We start from the raw sequence: 21,506 nt of genomic DNA on the forward strand, positions 1-21,506 counted from the left end.
TTTGGATAAAAGAGAGGATAGCTATAAATCCCCCACAAGCTCTCCGAGTTTAAACAGCTAACACATTTGTTCACGTCCATGAGGGAAACACCTTAATTTGACAAGCAATCTCACTGACAATGGTCCCACTACAGCCATTCAACAGTGCCTCCGGTTTCTTCCTCAAAGAGAGTTTAATGCCTCTGAAAGGTGCTGAGTGAACAGATCTTAGGGCTGAAAGCTTCTGATGTTTGCACCCACCCAGGAAGCTCCAAGTCTACCTGTCAGTGCCCTTCTGCCTGGTCCTCTGGCCAGAGTGGCCCATCCCACATTCAGACTCAGCAGTGATCCCTCGGCAGAGATTGCCAACGTGCACCCACTGAAGTGACAGCCTATGTGGGGACAACACTCAGTCATAAGGAACTAGATGAAAGTCACTAATTCATTTCACATGAGTTACCCAACAACCATCAGAAGATGGTTGATTTGTCGTTGGATTAAATTTCCATTTTAAGAATCTGCACGTGCACTAAAAACGTGGAAGATAAGCAAGACTAGAGATGCTGAAACATCCAGAAGAGAAACACTCAGCTATTTCTAAATCCATTAATAGCATCATTATGCTGAAATTATGTGGCACTCAGAACATATTTACATTCATTTTGGGGGCTACCTAAAGCCTTGGAAAAAAGAAGTTCAAAGCAATTTCAAGTAGATTTTTATTATAAATAAAAGACTCCATGACACAACTACTACTGATGTAAGCAGCAGCATTAAATTAGCATAGGCAGCCACCAGTGTAAAAATTGTTTTAATTTCACTAACTTATATTGGGAAAAGAATAATTTTTTCAATAACAGTTACAATTATCTTCTGAACTTGTCTCTAATTCAAGCCTCCCATTCAAAGGAAAAAACATGCATATGCTATAGAGAGAACACTGAGAGTTTCATACAGAAAACAAATAAAAGACTTTTGAAAACTGCCAAAACATCATTAGCTTAAAGGACACAAGACCAGGGGTCTAAGCACATCACCAACTTACCACATCATAATAATTTATTACTTAGGAATTGTCCATGCACACACACTTAATTGCACATGAAACAGGAGGCAACATAAGGCAACCTATGCCTTTTCCATGTGAGCCAACCCAACTGGAACTATGCTGCACAGGCTCAGCGCAAGCACAGTAACCTGTTACTGTTACCGCTGGACCTCGGAGTCATGTGCAATATGGAATGGAGATGTTTTGAAAAGCTTTGTGTCTAATCTGTGGTTAATTGAATTAGTGAGTCGCATTGAAACTTCATACTGAGCTTCATACATAACAAACCCCACACTGGTTTCATTACATTATTTCTTGCAATTTCTTGCATTCATTTCATTAGCAAGAGTGAGGCCGGCAGGTTGAGGGAAGTGATTATTCTCCTCTAGTTAGTACTTGTTAGGTCATATCTGAAATACTATGTCCAGTTTTGTGCCACCCTGACAGTACAGGAAAGGCATTTGCAACCTGGAGAGGGTCCAGTGGAAGTCCAGCATGATGATTATGGTGCTGGAGCATATGACATACAAGGAGGGGCTGAGGGAATGGGTTTGGTTAACCTGGAGAAGGTTAGAGGGAGATTTTATTGCAATTTTCCAATATCTAATGGGGTGATACAGTGAAGCTGGAGGCCAACTCTTAGAAATGCACAGCAGAAAGAGAAGAGGCAATGGGCACAAGTTGTGACAAAGGAAAAAATAAAAAAGCACAAAGAAAAAATATTTTTACAATCAGTGGCTAAATACTGGAACAGGTTGCTCAGACAGTAAAATCTTTGGTAAGATTTTGTGTGATAAAGCTGACTGCAAAGAAATAAATTTATCCACAGTGTTTTATTCAGAACCACAAAATGTTCACATAAAACATATTTCATTATGCAACTTCAATAAAAAGATATAATGTGGATTATGAACTGGCTAGGTATTAGAGTCCAAAACTCAGTTTTCAAACGAAGAAACATCAATCTGTGCTTGCCTGTAATCATTCAACCCTTTCACCAGTAATCTGGAAGTAAAAATAACATTGCTGATACCACATGCAACACCAGAAATACTGATGGATGAATGAACAACTACACAGAGCGTAAGATACCTTCTTAATAGCTTGGGATTGTTTGCACACAAAGAATTTAATAATGACAAATAGTTATATAAGAACAGTATTAGAAAGGTGATTTTACTTCTGCACAGACTTTTAAGACTGATATTCCCTAAGTTCTGGTGGTCTGTATAAAAAGTTGGAAAGTCAGCTGGGATATTGAAGGGAGCCACAAAAATGCATCAAGCAGTCATTCAAAAGAAAATATTTGACAACAAGAAGCATAAAGAACTAAATATGTTCAGTCTATCAGAAAGACAGTTTGAAAAATGGCTTGATTACACAGTGTAGGAGTTTTCACAGAGGGAAAACACTGTTAAAGAGCTCTTTCATTCAGTAGAGAAAGGCCTAACAAAAGGCAATGGCCATTTAGGGACTGAATTTAAAACAGTTACAGTAAATAGTATATCATTCTCTCTCTGTCCAGTGAAACCAACATGCTATTAATAAAGAAATGTCCAGGCCTATCTATTATTTCCCAGCAAAAACTAGCCTTAGTCTATAGGGCTACACTCTGCAGGAGGAAGGACACAGCAGTAAGCCGCTGAGCTACCACAGAGGAAGGTTTGAACATTGTTATTTAAGTCCTTACCACATCATCTGGGTATTAACCCTGATAATCATGTTCCAAACTAACTATATTCTGCTACAGTAGTAAAAGAATACTTAATTCTCCATAGAGTTGACTTTATATTCTCCAGCCAGCTCCAACTGGAGAATCCTTCTTTCCTCTCTTTTTCTAAAATTCACCGCTTAGCACTGCAAATGTAGAGTGAATGAATTTGTTGGCAGGAAAAGCCATCCCCTTACATGCAATTTGTAATAGTCACTCTAGGACCTTTATAGTCCTAAAGGGAGATGATGCATACATATTAAAGTATTACTTTAACTCACCAGGAGTGCAACCAGCCTCATCAATACCACTTTCACAATCCTTCTGCCCATCACATCTCCAGGACAATGGGATACATTTGTTGCTTAAGTCCCCACAGCTAATTTTTTCAGCTGGACATACTTGCTTAGCTGGAAGAATAAAATGAAAAAAAAAAAGTTAAACAGAAATTCTAGACATTGCTAACATTGTTTACACTTTTAAAGTTACTTTTATTTTGTATGGCTTAATTCTGAGACATATCGTAATGAAATCCCAAGTCAACCTGATTTTGAGTTATGGCTGCTTACATGTCCCATATGTGTCCTCAGAAGATATCACAATACTTTTACATGAAAAAAAAAAAAAAAAGGGGAAAAAAAAAAAAAGCACCGCTGTTTATGTCAACAAAATCCCAGAACCTTAACTTTAAACTCAAAGGAATTGGGGGAGAGGAACAGAAGACAGATTCGTATGCAACTTCTCCTACCTAGCATTTCCTTGCAGGCAGGCTCTTGCTTCTGGCCATCCCAGTGACCCTGAGTTGCAACAAACTGTTCATAGGCCCCGTGGCTCTTTACACACTCTTGGGGCCTGGTGGCCCTTTTACACCTTCTCCGTGCCATCTCAGACTGTGCACGGGCTAGAAGTGCCCAGCTTTGTGCTGCCACCTTCCTCTATGCCACATGCTGCTGCCTCTTCAATCAGGTCTCCTTGCACAGGCTACCCCAGAAACAAGGACCTTCCTGTCCTTCCAGCCTGTGCCTGGCCCAGCCAATCCCATCCAGGAACATACTTGTACAGGAACATGCAAATAAAACAAATACCAGCCCTCACTCCTATTTTCAAGCTTAACTCAACCAAAATGAACTGACAGAGTTGCTTCAACTGATCAACAGGGATTTCAACTAAGAACCTAGGGCTGGTTGCTCCACAGGACTGCAATACTCGGTGTGAGCAATGCTCAATGCAGCAACAGCCCTGCCTGTTTGTGACTGCCTCAAACCTCCAATACACTGTGCTTTTGCTATTAAAACACTAGCACCCTGCACAAAGCAACAGTAGTACTGGACAAACTACTCTGAAAATACTACCTCAAATTAAGTTAGGAAAAATGAATTGCCTAGTTTCAGTATAAGGGTTTACTTATACGTTTGGTATTGCAAGGCAATGTCTAAATTTAATGATCTAGGCAGATTACGGTCAGTAAAACTGGGGAAAAAGTGGCAAGCACAAGCACGAACTCACACATGTTAAACAAACTTGACTGTAACTGCCTAAGTTAAAGGCAACTGTGATCTAAGAGAGACACACGATGACCCACAGAAGCAAAAACCCCAGTACATGCAAGAATACAACTATGAAAAAACAATCTGCCAAATTTATCTGGAACCAAGCAAGCTGTGAAGCTCGTTCTCTTATAACTATTTTGCATTGCCAAAATTCCTTCTTTTTATTTTTTTCATACTAGTGTAAAGAGCAAGAGATGTACGTTTATTGTGACAAGGCTGCTTGAATGCATAATATTCCACAGTTTAAACAATTGTTTAGTATTCTGGAATCATCATCCAGTTTGGCAGGATTTGCTTATTAAACAGACCTATTTCTCTCTTTAAAAAATTACATGTTTTCAAATAGTTCTAGCATTGGTATTAATGATAGCAACACTATATATGGCTGAAGGTCTACTGAAAAGGGAGGAACCTAAATTCTGAATTAAACTCTCACATTACCCTGCCCTGGTAAAAGTATCTATGCAAAGCCAACCAGCTTCCCAAGTGCTGAGCAAAAGAGGGTGAAAATTATACCTCTCCCTTTCCACCTGCACAAGAAAGCTGTAGAGGGGCATCTTACAGCCCCAAAGCATCAATCAGCCACTTAGAAAGCAGTGCCATTTAATTCTAGGATTTCTCTGTCTTAGCACCTTGAAGTGCTATAAGAAGCAGTTTCTAGAAGCTGTGGGCAACCAATATATCAAGAAAAATTAGGTCCTGCCACAGACAGACAGTTAATGACAGACATAATGAAGTTTCATAACCCTGAGGCAAGACAGCATTTTTGTTCAAATTTGCTCACTGCATACCGAAATAACATTTATGAATGTTGCATGATCTACGGGGGCGGGGGGAGATGCTTACATAGCCTTTTGATTACTTTACCAGCAGGTCAGTAATAGAAATCACCTGACATTGGAAAGGCTCCACAACAACTCCCCACCAGGATCAATATGTCTGCCCACTCAGATCCATGCCCTGCCACAGGCCAGGACCCACATCCTGCATTTTCCCCTTGGCCCTGGTCCCTCTCAGCTGCAGGTTTATAATGCATGACTGCAGGGACGCTCGGTGGCGCTGAGCAGTCGCGTCCTTCCACAGAAGTCAGATAGCACGTCTGAAAACCAGGTCACTTGCCAACTGTGCAAAATGGTGTAAAACAAGGTGCTCGCCCTCGAGGAAGCTGGCATGCCTCACTGCGGCTGAGCTGCTCCAGACACCATCCCCTGAGCTGTAACCTGGGGCGTGCCATCCTTAAACATGCCCAAGTAATTCATGGATACAGAAGTAAAAACAAATTCTGTGGCAGCTGATTGACAACCAGCAGCCCCCTCAAACAAGAAAAAATGGAGCTAAAATGGTCTATTTGGCCTAGAAGCCCCACAGCCCCTCAGCACGAAGAGCCTGCACCCCAAAAATACCGCTTCTGCTGGCCTCACCCAGCCCTCACATGCATAGGTGCGAGTCTGGAGAATGCTGCGTTGAAAAACAAAAACGTGCAGCCAAGTCACTATAGTTTATTTTTAAAAAACAAAACCAAGTCTGTAGAGCCACACAAGGATTACAGACTGCACTCTGGCAGGACAAGCCTGCAGGGGCCAGGGAGGGAAGGCACCAGAGGCCGCATCTCTCTGCCATCGGCCCCTCTGAGGAGAAAGGTGGCAACTCTGAGGAAAAGACAGCAACTTCTGGCAAAGGGACAGGGATGGCCGCAGGCCGTGTGTATGAGGCAGGACAAGAGGCCTGGGGAGGGGAGATGCACGATGCCTAGCTGTGGGGAAGGGACCCCAACGCCTACAGCAAGGCTGCCTTGTTTCTGAGGGAGCCACCAAGCAGCATCAGTGAAAACGGGGCTTTTGCAACAAATACCGTACAGAGGGGTGATGTGACTGGGGTCTCCAGTAGCTGCCTGGGCTTTGCATTCCTCCACCAAGGCGTCCAAAGCCTCTCCGCTCCGAGGTGCACAGCTCCCCAGCCACTGAAACCCAGCTGCCCCCTCCCAAATGCCTTCACCACCAAATGCTGGCTGCTGAGAAGCCACTTCAGAGGGTCAGGCAGATGGGAGTTTGCTCCTGGGGCAAGGAGCTCACAGCTCCCCTTGACCCTGCACATGGCTGTATGAGACGGAGCACTCGCGCCCTGCTGAGCCCCTCTTCTCCCCGCCATTCAATTCAAGGTTGGGCCCTGTGATGAGGTTCGCTTCTAGGCTGCCCCATGCCCTAAACCAAATTTTTACGCCATAAGCAAACACATGCTTAGAATACAGGAGATAAAAAATAATATTTCCTCACTAGATTTATTACTCTAAATGGATTTCCATTCTTTTGCACTTTTTTGAAAGTTTGCCTCCTAACTGCATTTGTGTAGTGTATTCAAGAACAAGGTTTGTATTGGACTCGCATACCAGGAGACCAAAAAAAGTCACAGAGACATTTATTAATCAGGTTATTGGTCCACATCTCAAAAAGTTGTTCTAGGTCTTCTTGCTCAGGCTATGGTAATGGAACAGAAGATTTGTTTTAATGCCAAGTAGGACCAGCTTTTTCATCTTCACAGTAAATCTCCATTGAGAACTAAGTAGGTCAAGACAGGTGAGAACACTTTCCGCACACCTGATTTTGAAGAAGGTGAAATATAATTATAAAGTGGTATCATAACACAGTGGGATCATTAACCAGCAAAAAGATTATTTATTGGTCACAGTTTAAGTATGGGCATTACTTTTGCTTGGCTGCTGTGGGCAGATGCTTAATAGCTTTGGGAAGCTGAAAGGTTTGGAACAGTAGGGACAGAAGATTCCTATTTATGGAAAGCAATCTCTGTGTAAATCATCTCGCTGACAGAGTAATTACAGACGTTTAAAAAACGTAAATCAAAGCTTGAACTTGCAGAGATGCAGCAACAGAAGCTGCTGTTGGTCACAGTTCAACAAATCTCTGTGTTCCAGTGGTTTCTGCACCCAAGAAATCACTGCATGGAAGCCAACAACTTGTAAGCACTGGCAGATAATGGATAGGATATCTTGCATAAAACTCAAAGCAAAATTTTGACAAAAATACTTCTGCATTATTTCAGCAAGTTGGGTTTTTTTCGTCCCACCCAAAGATGCCGCAGCAATGCAAGTGGACTCAGTGGTGTTGTCCACATTATGAAACCAGCTTTTAGCAACTGCAATCCAGACTTAACATTTCTGTTTCTGCACACTGCTTACACAAACACAGGCCTTTTAGGTTTACGTGACCAAAATGTTTACTTCCTACTTTCCTCTTCATCCACCCAGAAAGGAAAGGGTTAGCGCTGTACATGACTGTGAGTGCTCTTACCCTGGATATACTCTGGACCAATACAAGTTATAGCAAGATCTGCCTTTTCAGAAAAGCACCATTAAACAACTTGGTTGAAATGTCAGACACATCAAGACCAATTTATCACAATGAACTGCAAATGCCAAGGATGGACAACAATGGTTTATTTATAAGAAGACAAGAGCAAAGAAGACAAGAAGGTTCCATTTACTCACTACCGCCAATGGCACATTCTTCTTTTTCTTTACAGGAGGCTACACAGTCTTTCAGAGAACCATAGAGCCTAACTGGCGCCCCACTGTTTGCTTCCTCTTGTGCCACTGCTGTGCTTTTCAGGCTCCGGACATCATGTATATTCAAGAAAGCCCAAGAAAACAGAATTGATTTACTTTCAGAAGACCATTTGTCAGGTTCTCACCAAACAGGTACTCTAAGAGCATACACAAAATGTAATTAAGCAGCTTCTACTGGTGGGAAACTCACAAGACTTTTCATCAGCAGACTGAAAAGAACACCCTTTGTGGAAATACATCATCTTACAGGTTCTGAACACTTTATCTCTACTGAAGTAACTCCCCACCCTCTCTAGACTGCCCCCTGTGTTTTTCCCAGGTTCTTTCAGAGGAAAAATCTCAACCCAAAACTTCATTCTGCAAAAGAGAAAATAACATACTAAAATGGTTTAATTAATTTCTGACATGCCAATAAATTGTTCCTGCAAAGCTTCCACTACCACCTTTATTACGGAACTTAAAATTCCTACCTCCCTCTTTCCTCCAGCAATGGTTTAGTTGTCGGCTTTTTTTTAATGGAATGGTTTTTAACAAGAACCTCCCCTCCTTTATATTGCCCTTAAATCTTCTTCTGTCATAGCTGGCAGTCCTACCTCAGAGATGTACCAAGAACAAAATAAACATTCATACCTGCCCATGTACAGGCCCAATACCTCTGTGTTTCCAGCCAAAACAAGCACAATTGTTAAATAAGCAACTGTTCAGAAGAGAGGAAGGGAGCTGATAGGTAGAGTTTGCTCAGGGAAATTCAGAACTCAGAGTTCCCAATTCCTGGAGAGTTGAGATGCAGAAAAACATCTCAGTCACAAGTTTGTATATGTAGTCTCTTTTTTTTTTTTAAATATATATGTGTGTGTATATATATATATATATATCTCTATGAATTTATATCCCAATCTACACTCACTACTGACTTACATCTCATACTTTCCCACTGAAGTATTTAGAGTGCTGTCGCGGTTTAACCCCAGTCAGCAACTAAGCACCACACAGCTGCTCACTCACTCCCCCCCCACCCAGTGGGATGGGGAAGAGAATCGGAATGAAAAAAGTAAAACTCGTGGGTTGAGATAGGAACAGTTTAATAGAACACAAAGGAAGAAACTAATAATAACAATAATAATAAAATTACAATAATAATAAGAAAAGGATTGGAATATACAAAACAAGTGATGCACAATGCAATTACTTACCACTTGCTGACTGATGCCCAGTTAGTTCCTGAGCAGCCACCCCCAGGCCAACTAACCCCTGTTTATATACTGGGCATGACATCACATGGTATAGAATATCCCTTTGGCCAGTTTGGGTCAGCTGCCCTGGCTGTGTCCCCTCCCAACTTCTTGGGCCCCTCCAGCCTTCTTGCTGGCTGGGCATGAGAAGCTGAAAAATCCTTGACTTAGTCTAAACATTACTTAGCAACAACTGGAAACATCAGTGTGTTATCAACATTCTTCTCATACCGAATCCAAGACATAACACTATACCAGCTACCAGAAAGAAAATTAACTCTATCCCAGCTGAAACCAGGACAGGTACGTAAGAAATACATTTCAAAATCCATCTTGTGACTTAAATTACTATCACAGCTGAAGGTGTGTCTGCACCAGTACTTTCCTCCCCTTGCCTCTTCTCCCACCTCAGCGTGGGTGCTAGGAACACCGGCTTCTACCCTATTCACCCACGAGTTCACTCTCTAGCTCAAGACAGGTGGTTGCTGCTGCCTTAATGTACTTCACTTAACCCTGCAAGACACATCAGATTTTCTGCTAAAGAGTGTTATATAATCATATTTGTTATATTTAGTTAATCTCCCTCATCTCCTCCTTGTGCCGAGCCGAACTCAAACCGAACAATATCAAACAAGAGCCTCATTTACAATGAGAAGGGTTTGTGTGGGGGAAGCAACATCCACAGTGGATGCATCTCAGGAATTTCTTTGGCATTGGTGTACAGAGCACACACACTGTGACTACACAGGAACTCCCCTGAACCCACAGCTTTGCTGGGTGCCTGCGTTTGGATCTATGTATTAGCAATACACAAAGACAGAAGACATTACAGGGAACGCTAATCAAAGAATTGTTTCTACAAAGGTCAGGATTCTGCAGTGAACCTCCCCTTCTGGCATGTAAAGCAATATGCTACGAGCGTCAGCCTGCTGGGATAGCAAGCTTTATGTGAACTTGCAACTTCTACTAAAGCCAGTGCAACTGCATCCAGTAGGAGTATTTGGTTTGCTCACCATATCAGTACTACGCATACACTTGAGATCACTGAGACTATAAAGGCAACTTTACATTTCCAGTTGAAACCAGCCCAGGCCAAAACGAATGTCATGATTAGTGGCTTAAGTGAATTAAGATTACAGCACTTGGAGACTTGGAATGAGACCAAACCACCACCACAATTGATGCCTTTGTTGACAGAGGAGGCCAACCCCATCCATCTGCTAGCATGGGATGGTCTGTTCAGGTCAGAATTGGGGCATGCTGACAACACTGATTCCCAGGACCCGGGAGCTTGGACTGCTGCTACCTGACTCTACGTTTTTGAGTATGTAAGTACACACTTATGTGCAATAACCTTTGTGGGAGTGTGCAAGGGCAGAGAAATAGTGAAATCCTATTCTTTCTGCACAAAAAGACAATTAACTTATGGCTGTTACCTTAAAACTTTGAACATAAATTACTATAAGCATCTCAAAAGACAAACTAGGAAAGGCTACTAAGAAACTATACTATAAAGGTCAAGAAATCATATCAGAAACAGTATTAACAGTTGACACACCTGATAAATAGTTAGATTCTGTGGTGTGATTTGTTTGATGGTGACTTATGTTCTGAAGTTCCCAGGGGAATGGAAAAGGATTTATGCAGATTTAACTCCATTGCACTGCATAGTACAGCCCTTATTAAGTCCATTACTGTATGCTTGTAAGAAAGGCTTCTTTATAACAGCATAGGTTAGGAGCCTTCAATGAGCCTCCAACTCCTCTACCTAGATAGAAACTGGAGGGAGAAAATAAGCTTAGCGTACAAAGGGTTCAGCACATCTAAAATAGATAGCATGTACCTTGCTTTTATGCAGATTATCACACTGCTGATTATCACCTCTGAGATCAGAGTGAAATAATCAGGAATTCAAAATCCCAGGATTAATCCTAATTACTGAAATACAGACTCACTTTCAGAATAAAAGTGAGGTAGCTTTTATAGGAAAAGCATGTTTCAAATACAGACGCTACAAACAACCTCAATGAAGAAAATGATTCTCAGGGTAGTGCCAATAGTTTTAATAGGTAATATAAACTGTATTTGAGCACAGTGTTAAGACATAAAATGTTTCTATAGTAAGCTGAAGAGACAAGTGGCATCAGGTTTTATATTAACAAATAACTAAGCTTCATGTCCCACAACTTGAGTCATCTGCGTGTATTAGGAATAGATTTCTTTACCCAAGTTCAGAGCTATCCTGGCATACCTACAGTTTGTTTTTAAACCTTTCCCAGAATACTGAATATTGGCACAGCTCAAGATAGCATGCTGGACAGAAAGGACTAATACTCTTGGGCTTCCAGCACATCATTTTTCTTAGATTCATGATTGCTATGTCTTGCTCACCCACTTCAAAAATAAAAACTACCATCAAACTTGGATAAGAAAAGCATTTCCTTCCCTCAATCAGACTGGCAGGACTTCAGCTGAATCTGTCTTTCTGTTAACACAGCAAATGCTCACTTGCTGCAGTCATCTGAGCATATCTCACCTAATTAATTCCATAGCTTTGCAAGATATTGTTTTGATGGCACTTCTGTTCTCTACCTGATATGCCCAACAGCCCCTGCTGCTGAGAACTAAAGTCCTTTAACTCAAGTAACTTGGCTCATTTTGGGTAAATGCAAATCAATGTTAATCGCGCATGGTAAACAGGAGGTCAAACTGGATGATTTCATGATCCTCCTTGGCCACAAACTATAGGAAACTTGTGATGCTTTCAGTAGGAGTCAGGAACCTTTTTGATTTGTTTTTAACCTATTTTCATGGTCATACTTTCTAAAATTTCAGAATTTACAAACTAAGATCAGATGTTTAACAACAGTCAGGATATAGGTTGTTGGGCCTCATTAAATTCCTTTTTTCTGTTTTAGCTATCTAGCACTTGTAAAGTGACAGTGTTTTAATGGTGTCTGTACAATACACAGTGACATTCCCCAACTGTCAAGTCCGGTTGAGCACAGAGACCAGTTTCCAAGAGACTGATGTACACGATACAATAAGGGTTTTCTACTCCCAAACAAACCACATTTCAAGTACCTGTCATTACACACATGAGAACTCAAGAAAATATTGTAAAGGCTTATTCCCTACAGCAGCTTTTATGCCCAAGCAACTTCTTACAAAAGTTCCCTTCCCAGGGGACACTTAACACCTCCACACAGAGGGTGAGCAATTCCTCAACAAGGTCAGTCCTTGACTGTCTTGACCTTTGTACTCCACCTAGCTCATCCAGCCCAGCTTCTTATGATCAGTAGTACTTAGACATCCCTTAAATGTTAGTTAAATGTCTCTAAGGTTTGTCAGAGATGCATGAATCTTTTAATAAACTTGAATGAGACATAACATAACCCTGGGATTCCAATCCTTACTACCATTTTATATAGATTCTGGACAACAGTAACATACAAAACAACTACGACCACCACCTACTTGTGGCATAATGGCGCTGGAAGGTGTTGACACTGTTGCAGAGCTGAGCATGAAGGGAAAAACTCCAGTAGCAAGGCAGGAAAGGTGTACAACAGAAACAAGATTGGTGTAGTCCAACTCCATCTGAATAAAACATTGTTACACCATGTGTAGCCATGTGAGATACCATGAACCACGTGCCACCTCTAAACACTACAATTTTACATCTTTCCTGACACCACAACCATATGGTCGCTAGAAACGTTTACGCAGATTAATCCAGAGAATAAATTAATACAACCCTGTAATGACAGGCTAGTGCCTAGCTTAATCACTATGAGCCACAGCCTTCATTGTTTAGGGGAACAAAAAGGGGATTTTGACAAACTGAAGTCTGAGGCCATCTGCCAACCTCTCCCCCCTACTTGTACCAACTTTGGCCCCTTGCAGGTCTTCTCTATGCATGAGACAAATTCATGATTTACCCTGGACTTAAAATGGAGAAATGCTGAAGCATTCACGGAAAAATCCTGGCGCAAGAAATTTGCTGCGTACTTCAACTGAATCAGAAATCAAGTCACAGATCATGTTGAGAGTTTGCCAAAATGAGTCCAGCAACTGCTCCATACCAGCCAGTACCCCGAAGGCCAACATTAAATATGGACATCAATCAAAATACATCCTTGCCAACTGTGCCATTTACTTCCTTATATTAAGTCACAAAAGGATATTACTGCTACAGTGACTTTTAAGACGAGAGTAGCTATACAGAAGATTTAGTTTTGTACTTTTATCAGCAGCAGTCATAAGGCAGACTACCCCTTTTAAAATCAAGAAGGACAAAACTTTAACTTACATCTTCTTACAGGAAGAGTTCAAAGTACTCATTTACATCAGCATAAAAGTAGCCTCTGTTTGTATTTATGGGTAAAAAAAGTGCACCGTCAGAGACTTCAAACAGGCTGGTGCTACAAATGCCACTGAAGCCCATCACGTAGTTGAGCAGCAGGAATGGGCATGGAGTCAGAGTGGCTGGATGCTTCGCCCGGCCCCGCTGAAACCCTAACATGCTCCCTCCTTGTGAAACCACCAAACCTTCTTGTCCTTCCCTCTGCTCCACCCCTAAGCCAGGGCAGAACTTGTCTTCAAGAGTTGTGACACTAAGACATTATTCTGGCTACCAAAGACCTGAGTTTCCATATTAGAGTTCTTCAGATCATTTTGTACTACTAATAATTTTATTTTCTCTTCACTGATGAGCATCTCTGATCTCAGGGATGAGCTGGTCACGCCCTTAGCTTGGCACAGAGGAAAGGAAAGAAAAGAAAATATTACTAATAAACAAAGGGAAAAACTTAGACATCAAAGTAAGAAACGAGAGCAGCTGAAGAAGAACCTGTTCTTGGTGTACCTAAAGCAACAATGTGCACTGCTGATCTCAAACGGTTTAATAATTTAATAAATTGACAGTTGACTTTAGTTAGTTAGCAAATATATACGCCTGTTAGCAAAACCCAGGACTTGTAATTTTCTTTAGAGATAGTTTTCTAATAGCAAAGCTATTAAATATTCCCTTTTGTGAGAGGCATTTTTTATGCTCTATCAAAAGCAAAGATTAAAAAAAAATCCAACAATGACATGACTTTGTTTAAGAAGGTCAGTTAAAATACTCCCCTTTTTTTCTATACTGAACATAACACCTTCTTTAAACTCTATTGTTTTTAGAGCTAGTTTGGAAGTGAGTGATGTACAACATTGTCCTGTCACACCGTCTACATCAATAATTACCTTGTCAGTCTGCGTACACATTGCCAGTTGTAACGCAGTTCAGACTTCCCTACTTTTTGCATTAACAGTAATGGGTGAGGTAGGGGGAGGGAATTTGCCTTTCCTGTAGCCCAGAAATCAAACTCTACTCCAATCTTTGGCACGCCTGAGAGCAGAGCTCTGTTCCTCAACACAGATCCTCTACCTCTGCTTATATCCAGGGATGCCTACTGTGAAAACCTAAGTCTGGTTACAGACAGCCTTTAAAATCTATCATGATCCACCGTGTTCCCCCATGATTAGTGATGCATGATGCTTTCGAGGCAATTCTGATTCAGGCAAGCCTTAGGAGAATAAAACACTCAAAGGTAACAGCTGACCCAGCACAGACTGGTAGCAATGTAGCTGGGAATCAGCAAAGTTCAAACACAGACATGCTATGGGAAGAAAGAAGAGTGTCAAGCAAGAAATGAGAGTCAGGAGGTTAAGGCGGCACAAGCTAGGCATGAATGGAAGTCAGCTAATTAACCCTGAGAAATTCAACTTTTGAAAGGAAAACTTGTTCACTGCCCTAGATCAGTGATTCTGAAGCCTTGTGGGCAAACAGATTTTTGAACAACTTTCAAACTTTCTCACGCAGCCACACAGCTGACAAATTGATGCATTTAGCTGCTGAATACAGCTCTCGGGGCCTACGATGGCCTTGCTGAGCAAAGGTGCACAGCTGGGGAACGACTGCCTTAGCCTTCCTCCACGGAAGCGTGACTTATTACAAGTCATTTGTCAGCTATGCAGGTATCAGCCTGGCCCTGTCAGCTGTGTGCCTAAGTGGCACAGCCTAATTCCCGTTACCTGGGAATCCCATGGGCACACTGGACCCCACTTTCAAGCCTTGACTTACGAAGCCTATCCCTCATGGTCTGACTTCACAGAGACCAAAGAGCTGTTCTCTACAGAAACACAGGTAATAACTATATTCTCCCGATCTGTACTAATACAGTCGTGCTTCCTTCTTCATTCCTAGGCTTTTGGTCTAAATACATTGCAGCTTTATTAACATCAACTTTCTTCACTAAAGATTCGGTGATAAAATACTCCAGATTGCAGCACACAATAAATCAATCATACCTCCCAGTGTGATTTGTAACTCAGCAGTTTGAAAGCGTCTTGAAACAATTTCTGCACAGATACTTTTAGACAAGAGACATTTACTTTTTATTGAATCAAACGTTATTTGACTGTTTTCGGTTTACAGATACAAATGACAGTTTTCTAGACTCTCTTCAAATCTGTGGCACTGGGATCCTGAACTGTTAAAAATTAGTTTCTAAAAAGAATTCATTCTTTTCACTAGCACTAATCTCACTTAGTACAAGCACACCAGCCACAGTCACCTTGGTCACTTGTCTAATTCTCATACAAGCAGCTGAGCACAGCACCAGGACCGATTTATCTATTTCTCTTCCCATATGTTACTTTCTAGAATCCCCCATATGCATACCAGAGTGCACCATCCTTATTACAGCAAATCCAGATACAAATTCCAGAAGAAGGCTTATTTCATACACGTTCTGGCACATTTAAGCTCTTGACTTCTCTACTTCTTCTGAAGCAAATTAATGCTCAACTCAAAATTAGGTTTTTAAGCACAGTTTGAGTTCACCAGACTGTATCTCACAATTAACAAAAATCAGATACCAGATGTCAGTCTGAACTTGAAAACAGGAAAAAATATATTTTGTAACTACGGAAAGCAACTACAAAAATCACTTAAGTTAGAGAAGTGCCTCTGCAAAGGTGGCTCTGTTTTACGGGGCCAGTACACAGACCGAGTTGAGAGCACTGAATGGATCAAAGCAAACATCCAGAATGATACTGGGATGAACCCACTGGCCAGCTACCTTGGTAAAAGGAGTGTTGTGGGAACAAAAGATACAAAAAAACCCTGCAATGATCCTCACAGTAAGTGGCTATACGCTGTGCCCATTTAGCAATCGCATAAGCCAAGAAATATGTGGGGCCAACCTCCATCTCCGGTTCTTCCCAGCAAACCCCACTTCCACCAAGGCAACACGAGAGTACTTAGCCTGTAAACTGAGACGTAAAATAATAGAAACTGGCTGATAACAGACATGTAAACTGTATTATATAAATTTTCCTGTGGCAGTACCTGTCTCTCACTCTTATCACTTAAGCAATAACTAGGAAATTGTCAGATACCCTAGTACTATCCTGAAGATAAGTATAGTTTGATATCTGATGAACTCCTAATGACTATACTGTTAATTGCATAACCTTCCTTCAATACAGTAACTTTTCTGTTCATCAAGGCCATGGATTAAACAGCTTCTCTGCTTTAGAGTATCCTTGTAATTAATAATATATTCTTCCCACTTCTAAATATAACCTATAATGAGATGCTTTAAAGAATCCAAGCTGCACCTTTCACCAAGTACTTTTGATCAGAAAAAAACGAGCCAGAGTTTGTTCAGACAACAGAGCCTGCTTTAACTGTGACTGTCAGCTTCCCAGTGGGCCCAATCCTGAAAGGCAGGAAGCCTACTTCAAGCAGGTCTTCGCAGCAAAACCTGCCAACAGCAGAAAACACCTTCCTCTATCTAAAACTAGCATCTCTTTCTCTCTGGGGATATTCTGTGCAGATCAGAGATTAAAGGAAGTATATATAGATATATTAGATATAGACAGTATATGTAAGATAGTATGTATAGATATATATTGGATAACTTCTGCTCAATGAAGAATAATTAAGTCCATGAAAACTCTGCCATCAATCTGCCTATCAGGCAGTAAGCTAATACTCTGTGCAAAATCTCACGAATTACATTTTCCATCCATGTGACATGTCCTCTCTGATTGAGTTTTTTCCTGGTTTCCATTTGTTGACAAAATACAGATCTCCAAGGAAGGTTTCTTGATACCCATGATTGTCTTTGGACATCTACGAATGATAACCACCGTTGGAGAGGCGGAAGGAGAGTGGCTCTCCCCTGCCCATGAACAAACTACTTTTCCTTAACTAAACAAGGCTATTTTTGCCCCAAAAATTCCTTCCCAGTGATCTGGATGCCCAGCTAATTCCCAGATAGAGTACCTCCCGGTGTCAGACCTTACTGTGGCTTGCAGCAGCTGGGCCAAACGTCTTTACATATAAACTGTACAGCTTCACCAACATTTGTTTGCACCAGCTGAGAGAAACTTCCCACATTTAAAAGCTACAGGACCATTAAAATCAGCCGAATGTTTGCATAGCAAAAGGTTGTCACTTCTACATCAACACCCCTTTAAATGACAGCATATCTTTAAAAGACAGGTATCTATTTGGATTTAAAGACTTCAATTGGTAAAGATTTCTGGACAAGTGAATCCACTTGTTTATTTACCACTACTGTTAAAAGCTGTATCTTATCTCTAGTTCTAGTCTTTATCTCTAGTTTTCTTATCTACTTTCGGCTTCTGTTCACTGGATCAAATTACGCTGTTTCCTGCTAAGCTAAAGAAACAACTGTGTGATGAAACCTCTTCTCTAAGGAGACAGGTGTAAATTGATAAAGGCAACTCTCAACCCTCTCCAATAAATCAAATACCCTTCTAATAAGGCATATTTTCCAACTCTATAATCATGTGAGCCTTGTAAGATTATTCACAACCCCTTGTCTAATAACCTTTCCACTTTATAGCAGCTACCCATGCCTTTTACCACCTCTCAGTCACCTACTCTTCAATTTTTTTTAATATGGCCTCTAATTATTTTGTGAAGTACATTTTTATAACCTTTATGCTTAAGTCAAATCACATATCACAAAATACACATAGTAGCTTATTAACACACAGAGTATCTTATTAACAAGGTCATGATTCAATCAAGAAAGTGGAAAGTGAGACAACTCCTGTTTTCCCTAACAAGTTGACACAGGTTTTTTTGGTGGTTTTTTTTTGTTTTGTTTTTTGTTTTTTTTTTTGTTTTTTTTTTTTTTTAAATCTCGATGTATTATATCCCATTATCAGTCTTTCTACGGTTTTGTCCCAAACTAATAACAGCATGATCAGCACATACAGCTCTTAGAGCTGAATTGTGTATTGTTGTAACAGTTAGGAACTCAAGTCTTGGACTGCAGACCTTCTACAGCAGGTTCTGTACCATGCTCTGTTTAACCTTTTAAACTACCATGAAAATACCAGCTTTTACTAACTTACTGAAACTTCCACCAATGTTCCAACATCTGTAAAAAAAACAGTAATAAAAGTTTTTTAAAAAAGAAGAATCAAAACCCATATTGGAAAACTCACTGGTTGTGTCTTTCAATAAGAGTTTGCCAGTACTTCTGTTTTAAAACCACAAAACTTTAATAGCTGCTGTTTAGTAGCGGGCACATTGTTAAATGTGCAAATGTGTCTTCCTCCTTCTCTTTCTGAACAGAAATTAGAAATACTCTTAGTATTTCCTCATTTTCTGCCACTGCAGCTTACTGTTTCACTCTCATTGACCAGTATCACACTATATAGATTTGCTTTTCATACAGCTAAAGTATTCCTTACAATCCTTAACATACCTGGCCATAAATTTTTCATGCATACTTCTGGCTTTCCTTATTCAATGTCTTTATTATCCATCTACCCCTTGTGCCTAGACTGTGTTTCAACTTTCAATATTTAAGTTCTTATGCTGATTTCCTATGAAAACAAAGTTACCACACACAATTAAGAAAACCCCAATAATCTATTTCTCTGCTCTCATAAATTCTAAATGCAGCGGCCAAATCAACAAAAATAGCAAAAAGACAAGAGGTCTCAGGGAGAGTTCCTGTAAGGTCAATGGAAATACATGACTGGGCAGAACACTCTGACAGAACAAAAGGCTGCCATGTAAGCTCAACTTATATTGCAAGACAAAGAATCCATGCAGGAAGAAACTGGGGAGAACTTTTAACTGGAATTCTTACCCTCTTATGCACCAAAAGGTCAATCAAGACCAGGACATAAATGAACATGGAGGGGAGCGGGAGGGAAAAAACAACCAAAACCAAACACACACAAACAACAAAAAAAACCACATCAAACTTCACTAGTTCTGGTGCTCCTGAAGCTGTTTGCTAGCCCAGTGATTGAGTTATCTTTATTTGCAAGAATCTGATCCATTTAGCAAGGGGTGAAAAAGCTCACAGAAATATAGTATAATGCACTAGTTCTTAAGGGGCAATACATGGCTTTTTAATGTTTTCAAGCAGGAAGACTTTCTTTGCACCCTAGCGTAACTAAAAGAGGTAGAACAGATCTCTGAGACAAAGTTCTGTCATCTGTATAGTAGGTAAGATTGCATTCAGTCTAGATAAAGTAATTTCTGTGACTTTCAAGTTGAAAGTACACCTCATTTCCTATGCAGGTCAGCTATAATTTCCTATGCAGCCACCTAAGACTTGAGGGAGTCTGATGTCAGAACTTTAAATAACTTGCTGCACTCACAGCGCCTAACCTTTCCAAAACCTTCTCTGACAACGAGACAAAGTTGTCTTTATGTAGGTTTTTCCACCTGCCAACTGCAGGAAAGAAGACATGCAGAGCTCAAGGGGAAAGGGTCCAGCAGACTGCGAGAGCTTCACTATAAGACTCAAAGCATCTGCCCAGCCCCACTTCACACTGAAGACAAGAGTAACAAGAAGCCACCATCCCCGTCTGCTAACATCAGGGACACGGGATGACTGGCAAGCACATGCGCATCTTCCATTAATCATCCTACGCCTCGCAGAAAGGTCAGCTATACTGCTGTGAGTCAGCTCCTCTGCAGCATGGGCATCTGTGCCATCTTCCCCAAAGAAAACAGATGCCGGTCTGCTAATCTGCTTTTAGAAGAGGGAAAGGATAGCCTGGCAGAGATTTTGATCTGTGTCACAATTACAGTCTAGTCCTGGAGCAACACACACTTCTGGTGATCCCAGGCTGGAGTTAATAACAAAGGCTAAGCTGAACCAGTATAACCTTCAAAACGTAAAGGAAATAATCTCTTACATTTGCCCTAAAAAGCAGTTGGAAGTATGAAAACTGTCTGAATACCTAAACCTAAACCGAATACCTACTTCATTCTATTGGGTTAAAAACAAAACAAAACAAAAAAACCCCAAACAAAACCCCAAGAACCACAAAACAAAACAAACCAGAGTAGCCATGTGAAATCAGCAAAATCAAATATCCATTTCTTACTGTTTGAAATAACCCCAATATCCCAACTGGTTATGCCTAGAGAATTGTGCTCATAACAATGTTCAAATGTATTTTGTGATTACATCAGCCTTTTCAATGAAGGTAACACTGTGAGGTCACACAAAAGAATAAAACCAGCCTACAAGTCACCCCAGCATCCAGATTCCAGCACTATTTTGAAATAGTGCCTGGTCTCAACAAACCCGGGTGTACAGAAAATCAAATGCAAATTCTGTGAGCTTATTCAAGAAGATGATATAATATGCTTTTGTTGACTTTCAATCAACAGAACAACCTGACTTGCTTTGTCCAGACTCTTTGCTGTCTAGGTCCAGTTAATAATATGGTTTTAGCTGACAACACCTACACACTACACGATGCGCTGGAGCTCCAGGTATAGTAAATGTTTTTTAAAAGACAGATTTGTGCATCCATGTATTACGTATATTGGCATGCGTCATCCATGGCTGCCATAACTGGGCATTGAATCATCACGCTCGAGAAGTGCATATTCCTGTTCCTCCTCCTGTTCCTCTCAAACCTCTCCATTCTCTCCATCCAGTCAGTTTTGATCCCTAAAGACCTCTGGGGTTTGGGAAAGTGGTTAACTAATTACACAGGAAGTAAGTCAGCACATGTGCAGGTTTGAACTATCAAAATTTTTCCTTTGGCTCAGTAAGAGAGAAATATATCTGGAAAGCCAGAAACATCAGCCTTAGTTCTCATAATATTTGATGAGCAGATAGGGATGTATTCACTCCTTCTGGGACATATGTTAACACAACAGCTTCCAGTGGCAGCTGCTTTACACTCTTTGGAAAAAAACACTTCTTCCAAGTCAGGACCATAGGAGATGAATGAAAAAATCCAAGTAAAGGAGAAGAATGTGCAGAACTGTTGTTAGGCTATGAAAAGGGAAGAACTGATCCCACAGTCGTGAAGTTCCTGATTTTGCATAATCATTGAA

At 40.8% G+C, this 21,506-nt stretch overlaps 1 protein-coding gene across 2 annotated transcripts in view; it reads right to left on the minus strand.

Annotated features, from left to right (window-relative positions):
• LRP8 (LDL receptor related protein 8) overlaps window positions 1–21,506 on the minus strand; it is a 198,695-nt gene that overhangs the window by 43,051 nt on the left and 134,138 nt on the right. For both annotated transcript variants that reach the window (XM_030032452.2, XM_030032451.2), the window contains exon 4: window positions 3,020–3,148. In XM_030032452.2, the coding sequence (XP_029888312.1) occupies window positions 3,020–3,148 (129 nt within the window). The remainder of the gene's footprint in view (window positions 1–3,019; window positions 3,149–21,506) is intronic.

This window comes from Aquila chrysaetos, chromosome 12, assembly GCF_900496995.4.
Source record: "Aquila chrysaetos chrysaetos chromosome 12, bAquChr1.4, whole genome shotgun sequence".
NCBI classification, from domain to species: Eukaryota; Metazoa; Chordata; class Aves; order Accipitriformes; family Accipitridae; genus Aquila; species Aquila chrysaetos.